General features: G+C 47.3%; 1 protein-coding gene across 1 annotated transcript; it reads right to left on the bottom strand.

Moving 5' to 3' along the window:
• Positions 1–581: 581 nt before the first annotated feature.
• Positions 582–7,898, bottom strand: LOC122365014 (ubiquitin-conjugating enzyme E2 H-like). Its single transcript, XM_043335886.1, has 5 exons — positions 7,721–7,898; positions 3,259–3,335; positions 2,659–2,826; positions 2,354–2,482; positions 582–2,052 (listed from the first exon to the last, which is right to left on the bottom strand). Exons 1-5 carry the CDS (start codon positions 7,771–7,773, stop codon positions 1,913–1,915), a joined length of 567 nt encoding a protein of 188 aa, XP_043191821.1. The 5' UTR covers positions 7,774–7,898; the 3' UTR covers positions 582–1,912.
• Between the last annotated feature and the right edge of the window lie 326 nt (positions 7,899–8,224).

Below are 8,224 nucleotides of genomic sequence, written 5' to 3'. Positions count from 1 at the left end.
ATTTATACCACCGCCATGTTCCACCGCTGTCTTTCACAGCTTCGTAGCTATTAGGCATTCCACGAAACATATAAAATTAAAAATACTTTCGAAATATTGAACGCCTGTATTTCAGGGCCTAATTCGTAGGTGACTAACCAAAAGCATTATTTCCCAAACAGAAGCTGCGGCGTGTGCATTGTTTAGTGGGTCACAAACGAAGCATATTCCTTCAGGTCATACAGAGGATAAAGCAATCATTGCCTTGTTAGAGGGTTCATGTTTGCAGTACTTAGTCGTGGATTGGTGCACTGAAGTCGGTTTACAACCACACGCTCATCAGTAGGGGACTGTGTATTTTTGCGTGGGCTGCCCCTCACAATGATGGAGGTATGGGTGGTTTCCGTGCTCTTCAGTCCTAGTGGTAGTGAGGTCGGGGTTGACTTGTCGATCGTTAACTGTTGGCGGCCGACGCCAGAGAGTTCAGCTGTCCTATCCACCGTACTCCTCTCCTCTGTCCCTCACTCCTCTCCTCTCTCTCCTTCAGCAGCCCGGCTGCCATCGAGCCACACCTACACACCGCTGCGCTCGACACTCGGGGCAGCAGGGAGCCCTACTAATTATTGACACATCACTAAACCACTATGTACAGTACACGGGAGACAGGAGCAGCCAGTACCACTGCCAGCTACTGGTGAAAGCGACAACTCCTAGTTTCAAGCGGGCCCACGGCGAGCGCTGGTATCTGCTCGCAGGGCGGCTCACCAGCAATGGACAACACCGCATCGCTCATAACCAGTCGACTAAACCGAACGTAAAACCCGGCTACCGACGAAGCAAACCGACAGTAGCAGACATTTCGCGCATCCCGGCCATAGTGAAACACAAGAGAGAACATATAGTGATTAACGGGGATAGCGTGCACAACACAAAGCTACCGAATGAAACAAGCGGGTGCATTCGCCAGTCGCCACATCTCTTTTTGCGTGGCGAGTAAGTCAAACAAACGAACTAAAATATTCAATAAAACTCATCAACACACGATATACTTATCGATTTCACACAGACCTATGACTCTCGCGGGCGCGGTCGGCAGCGTAAAATTATCGACGGCGGCGGGGCGGCGCGGCGCTACAGCAATGTAAGGTAGTGCTGAGAAGAGATCGCGGACCGCAGCGGTCGCCGGCGGTCCTCCCGCCGTCCCGCCGACTAAAACGTAACAAACACGGCAAGCAGAGTGACCGGTGCCGGTCCCTGGAGCGGCCCGAGCGGCCACACTCGCCCCGGCCGCCCGGCAGCTCACCACGCGACACATACGCACACATCTATATACGGTAAAAATACGCCACGCGCGTTTCTCTGTCAGTGTTCAGGGGTGTGGCGGCGCCCGGCGAGCCGCCGCTGTGTTCTCCCTCACTGGGGACGGGGACGCCCGACTGGACATGGCACCGCCCTCCGTCCCATAGGTAGGGCGGGCACCGGGACCGCGCGCCGGTCCGGCCCGGCTCGGTCCGCGTCCGTTGGAGTCGCGCAGACCAACGCCAGGTCTGGTGACACTGGATGGGCCGACTCCGGGTCCGACTGTGTCTGGTAGATCAGTTTCAGGTTCGGCACTAGGGCTAGACTCGGATGTGATGGCCAGACCACATTCATGCTCGGCTGTAGCGGACAGGCCAGCTTCAGACCCAGCACTGGATGGACCAGCTCCAGACCCGGTCACACCGGACACACCAAGCTCAGGCTCACGGTCATCGCGCATCACAGCGCAGTGAACGGAGCCCGAGACACCACCTGGGTCGTGGCCCGGACTGGAGCCCGGCACAGCATCAAAGTCGCGGCCGGGGCTGGCGTTAGAGTCGTGACCACCAGCACTGGATCCGGAGCGGGGCCTCGGGCCGGAGCCGGCGGACCCGGCGCGCGGACGGTCGGCGGGCTATAGCTCCATGTCGCGTGCCTCGTCCTCGGAGAAGTCGGACATGGACGACTCGCTGGCGTCGCTGGAAGAGGCCGCGTCGGCGCCGTCGGCCTCGATGGGCGCCAGCGCCTCCTCGGTAGCGTAGCGGCGCACATACTCTGCCGGCCGACGGGGGGGGAGGGGAGAGGTGAAATACGGTCTCTGTTCCGGCGGGGAGGGGTGGGATGGAAGAGGCTGATGTGACGAAGTATGAGATCAATGTCGGGATTCATTTCCGCCTGAACTGAACAACAAACGTAATAATCGCACCATGCATTAGGCAAGCGCTACTCGATGCGGTTTCTTCTAGTGATTTATATTCGATGAACCGATATAGGTATTTTAACCAATTCAACAGGCCGAAAGAATAGCCATTCAATCCCGAGCGGAAAACTGAGAAGTACGAACTCATGGACTCACCCATGACTTTTTTCTTGTACTCTTCAGGTTTGTGCATGTACATGGCTGCCGCGTCTCCGTTGAGCGGATCGATCGGATTCGGGTAGGTCAGCAGCTGTGGCAGGAAAGACTCGAAGATGTTGGACAAATCTGAAAAATAGACCGCGAAGGGAAAGAAACAATAAGTACTAATTTATAGATTAAATGTTACCTGGAGAATCAATTCCAGGCGAACTTTCCAGCGCACTCATCTGCGAGTTCACACAAGCAACTAGCATAAATACTCTAGTAGCAACTAACGTCAGGTAGATCTACATCGCGCTCACCGTAGAGTGCCGTCCAGGCCTGGTTGATGACGTCCAGACACACGGTGCCGGACATCTCGTCAATGTTGGGGTGGTACACCTTGTTCATGAAGCCGATGCTGGGCGATTTGAACGGGTAGTGCTCGGGCAGGTGGACCCGCACTCTCCAGACGCCGCCCTCGTACGGAGCTGCCGGGCGGGAGCGGAGGTTACGGCAGATGTGGTGTTACGGAGACATACGGACGATATCACAGAGCACACCAGATCACCAAGGCTGCTGTACGATATTGCAATGCTGACGAGGACATGCTGGCATCGAAATGTTCCTCCTTATAGTGAAGGATCATCGCGGGCCCCAATGGTAGGGAAAAGCAATAATAAAAAAATACGGAAGAGCTTTATGCCTGAAATGACCACCAGCTTTCTGGTGAAATGGAAAATGCACGTTGTTCTTTACCCTGAATACCAGCACAGCTACCATCTCTGGAGCTAAGACAGATTGTCAGCTATCTTACTTTCAAACTGATTTTAGCATTGAATTGAATAAGACCATCAGTGACAGGGCCAGTAGCAGTTTCTGCTCAGTAGCCCAGCGTTATGTGCTTGTTGGTCAGTACTCACTGTTCTTAGGTCCATAGAACTTCACTGAGAATTCATTCAAGCCTCCCATGATTGTGACTTCATGCTTGCTCTCAATTCTGAGATAGGTGCAGTTAAGGAAGTTTGCTAGCCCCTCATACAACAAGCAGCTTCCAGCCACATAAACATAGATCAGAAGTGTTACTAAATTCATAGAGTAGTAAAGGACAGTGTGTGGCACCAAATCACAGAGGCAACCACCAGTTCCATCAGGATTTTAGCTTCGGATAGCCATTGCCAGTCCCCAATCATTAGCCATTAACCCTCGCCCGTATTGGTGTTTTGCCAGCCGCGAACGTATAAGGGGGGGGAGGTCCGTTGGATCGCCCCCCCCCTTATCGATTGGCCCTGATCGAGCTAGAGCTTCGCGGAAAATATAAAGGTGTTACCCATGACGAGAGGAAACCGATGATACCCAATTTTAAGGTCCTAGGTCATTGGTTGACCTACCAGGTCAGGTCAATGACCCAAAAGTCGGGAAAATCCGTACCTGTTGGAACGTCGTAGTGTGGCTGCTAGGAGGTTTTCGGGGTGCTGATCACGAATATCATGTTAGTTTTGATCTTAGATGATGTCTTCATGCATTTAGGCCAGGTCGGGTCAGGTCAGGTCAGGTCGGGTCAGGTCAGGTCATCCAGTAGGGGTCCTGACGGGTATTCGTAGTAGAGATGTCAATCGGATACCAACTTTTTGGTAAACCGATACCAAACCGATACCAATTTGGTATTTGGTATTTCAATCCTAATAAGTTTGGTATGTTGTTGGTATCATGAACCCTCATTAATGTATAAGAGGCTAAGGAATTGGTAAAAAGTCGGTATTTCCCTCATGTTCTCAAGTTGGTTTGGTTTCGGTATTTCCCCACGGTGTTGGTTGGTATTTGGTTTGGTATCAGTATTTCGATTTTCTGTAACTGACATCAATAATTCGTAGTACGTGTCAACCGCCTCTGACAGCAGTAGCCCACGCCGGGCCTGTGTTTGAACACCCCCCCCCCCCTGCGGTTTTTCGCAGAATTCTCAGCGCCTCCGTTTTTGGCACACCTGTTCGTACATCTTTTCCGCACATGTTGTGAAAATTTCAGACCCAGGTCGCCTTAGGTCAGGTCACCAGGTCACGCCAAGTGACCTCACCTCGGAAAAAATAAGAATGCTCGTCATAGCTACACCGATTAATTGATTGCTTTGAAACTTTCCGCGATTGATATGAGCAACATTATCTATGAAATGTATATCTCGGAATTTCGATATCAGTGACCTAAGGTCAGGTCAATTTTGCGGCCTCTCCATTATAAATTCAATGGGAGAAAATTGAAAAGCGTCTGTTTTGCACGAACGCTATTCTAGACACTCTTAACATCGAGATGTAGGTAAGATTGACACACTGAACCGAAAACTGGCAACTGTGACCCCTCGTTATGTCCCCGAGGTCATCTCAGGTCACGAACAGAATCTAACAGTTTTTCGCTAATAACTGCTGATAGAGGCGTGCTAGAGCACTGAAAACGCCTTAGATGTATTGGCTCGACGTTGCGGATCGACTGATATGCAACATGACCTTTTCCGGTCAGGTCATGACCTTGACCTGAGGTCAAATTTTCAAACTGACCTTTTAAGGTCAAATTATAGTTCATTCGACGCGTCTCGACGAGAGGAACACGATGCTGGCAAAAGTAATGTCATGACTCTTTTGAGTCAAAAGTTATTGCCGAAAAACGTTTTTTCATAAAAACGGCTATTTTTGGAGTTTTTGCCCTCTGGAGGCTAAACCGTTGACCTGAGGTCAAATCTGAGAACATTATTCAGAAAGGTCTGTAAAAGGGCTATCGAATGCGCTTTTCCGCGGCGCTGTAGCTCTATGGGTTCCCGAGATAGCCGTCGGCAGTTTCCAAAATGTTGAAATAGTCAACATTTTACCTTTGGTGACCTCTGGTGACCTGACCTTCGACCTGAGCTAAAAAATGACCGAAGTGTTTTCGTCCTTATTTTGGACGTTCTTTCGATTGCCGCTTACCGCGTGTCGCAACGTGGCCCAGGAGCCGAGTTAGAAGGGGGGGGGTGTTCAGACACCCCCCTCCCCCGGCCCGGCACGGAATCTCAGAGCACCGGCCCAGCGCGGGGTAACATGTTACGTACGAAGGCACCAAAACTACTTCGTAAATGTTAAAATGGTTGCTAAATTCGAATTCAGCTCCAGAAACCAGCCCGGAAACATATAAACTCAAAAAAAGAGAGCCGAGGTCATCAAAGGTCAATGACCTGACCTGACCTTCAGATGACCTTGGCACCAGGCCTTATGCATGGGACCAGCATCATATCACACGTTTGAACGCTTGAAACCACGAAAAGACTGCAAACACGCGGCTAATGCGAGCCGACATACGCCGAATTGCGTTTCCGGCCAAACATAGTCTTGAGAAATAAGTCACAGGTCACAAAGGTCATTTGGGTCAGGGTCATGAAATTTTTAGGGTAGGTGTAAAATTGATTAACGCGAGGGTATTGGAAGTTTCGTCGCGATCGGCCGCTTTTTACGCGAGTTATTCGCGAGAAACCGAGGGGGTCCGTTCGCCCCCCCCCCCTCGATACAGGCAAAAAAAATGTTTGTTCTACTCCAGCCTGCAACTCGCTGGACTGTTCTTCCATCATGCTAAGAAACCTGATGGAAAATATTGTACCTATATTTATCATCAAAGCAATCATCATCAAAGCTCCAGGCCAAAAAAGATTATGTAAGCAATAATGTTCTAGCAAGAACAATCTTCATTGAAATGTCAATGAAAGAAGTTTAAATTGTTTATGGTGCATTCTTGTTTATTTCATCTGCTCAGGGCTGCAATGTCTAACAGGTCAATAAAAGAGAAAATGGCAGGGATTTGCCAAACTTCAAAGCATGCCTGTCAATTCTCACCAATGTGAGCCAGCTAACTTGTAGTATATTCAGGTGGTTGCCATAGGATAACTGTGGCAGCCAGTTTCCAACAAAGCTACTCAGGCAGAGCTGATAATGACAATGAATATGAACTTGACAGATGAAGTGCTGTGACCACACCCTGCCTAAATGCTCCAAGCATATGGAACCTTCTCTTGATGAGCTATCATAGAATGAAAGAATCAACATTTATATTGAATATGCCTGATAACCTAGTGTCACTTCCTGCCAACCTTCTCCATTTAATCCTGATTGGATCTAGGCAAGGTATGCAGGGCCTTTGGATGCATAAAAGGGTGAATTTGTGTGTGCTTATGTCAAGATTCAAGAACCAGTTTTCATTGTGTGATTTAATGAAATCAAGCAGCCTGCATGTCTGTTTCATTTCTTACATATTTCTCAAAATATTATGAAAAATGTTTCAAAATTCATGATTTTCTAAGAGGAAAAAATGAGACTTCCTAAAAGTTTAGACTGGTTTATAGGCCTATGTTTTAGTTGGGTGAATTTAATTGAAAAATGAAGTGCACCCATGTGAAAAATGTATTTGTATTGGTAGCTTTTGTGAAACTCAAGTTGGGCCATAGAAAATTCCTTGGTATATCAATAATTTATGTTGACCACATAAAATGTTACATTTTAAGCAATGAATTACAGTGGGCAACATTCTCAAGCATTGGGAAAACGAAAATTGAAGGTCGCAGATCACATTTTGATGAATTTTTCTGTGGCATCAAGCACTTGTGAAGTTCAACAGAAATAGAAAGGATACTGATAGGTGCTTAGATGTTATAGGCATAGTTCAACAATCACACAATATACTGAAAATATAGAACAAATGAGATAAAAATGAAAGTAGGTCAAAATTCAGGTCTTTTGTAAGAAAGCAATAATTTATTTTGAGCTGGTGGCTGTCAATGCTGTATTTTTCTTTAAAGGAAATAGTTCACTTTCCTGAAATTAGTATTTTGCTATGGATTTATGTTTTTTTATGCTCAAAATGATCAGAAAATAAAACAAAACGTTTTTGTAAAAAGGATTATTTTCTACATTTTAGTATCAGAAGAACTATATTCTATATAAAATAATGTTTGACGCGGAAGCTTATTACGCGTTGACCAATCATATTGCGTAGGACAAACCCATCGGCTGTAAGCAGCATTCTGATTGGCTGACGATGACGTGACTGCATTCCTCAGCAAGGCACGCATTCCTCTGCAAGGCACTCTTTTCGGAACGAAAAATGTAATATCTTCGTCTAGGGTGATCGTTGGGCCGTAAAAGCTTCTGATTTGTGCTAGTCTCAGCGCAAGCAACAAAACTGCTATTCCAGTTCAAAACCCCATGTCAAAAGTGAACTATTTCCTTTAACATAACCTCAGAATGCATTGATATAAGCTACATATTGCAAAATATCAAAATGTTATGTTGGGAAAATGCAAAGGGCATCGGTGAGCACCGTCAAACAAAGACATCACAACTTTTCGATGCAAAACCATGCGATAAAGGATACAATTTAATGACATCAGTGTCCATCCTCTTCTTTCCTGCACTTGGAGAAGACATCTTGACCAAAAAAGTGTCACAAACCGTAAAAATTTATCTTGCCCCTCAGGGCCTCTTCCTGTAAAACGACTCAGGAGCCAACCACCTTCAAGGCCACAGAAACGCAACACAATGAGGACAGCGGAGCCAGCGGAGGAAGCCAGCTGCGCAACGATCGGACCATTTCAGGGCACATTTCCAAATAACTGAAACATCCGTGGAAATTGTATTGGTATGTTAGCAAAACTGTATCAAATATACATTGTACGAAGACTAGTCCGTGTTTTAGAATAGAAATATTGTCCCTTTGTCAAAAATAATGCCAATAAATCTTCAAATTTGCTTGTCATTGCTGAGAACCGTTCCGTTATTGAAGGATGCTCTACCAAGAGCTGTACCACGTGACCAGTCAGCTGGTCGAAGTAAACAAACCGTGGGAAAAATATAAAAGAGGCAATATTACGAAATTGAC

The sequence above is a fragment of the Amphibalanus amphitrite genome, unplaced genomic scaffold (assembly GCF_019059575.1).
Source record: "Amphibalanus amphitrite isolate SeventyFive unplaced genomic scaffold, NRLGWU_Aamphi_draft 000711F_arrow, whole genome shotgun sequence".
In the NCBI taxonomy this organism is placed as follows: Eukaryota; Metazoa; Arthropoda; class Thecostraca; order Balanomorpha; family Balanidae; genus Amphibalanus; species Amphibalanus amphitrite.
The sequence above is the reverse complement of the archived record's forward strand: the minus strand, read 5'-3'. Positions and strand labels throughout refer to the sequence as shown.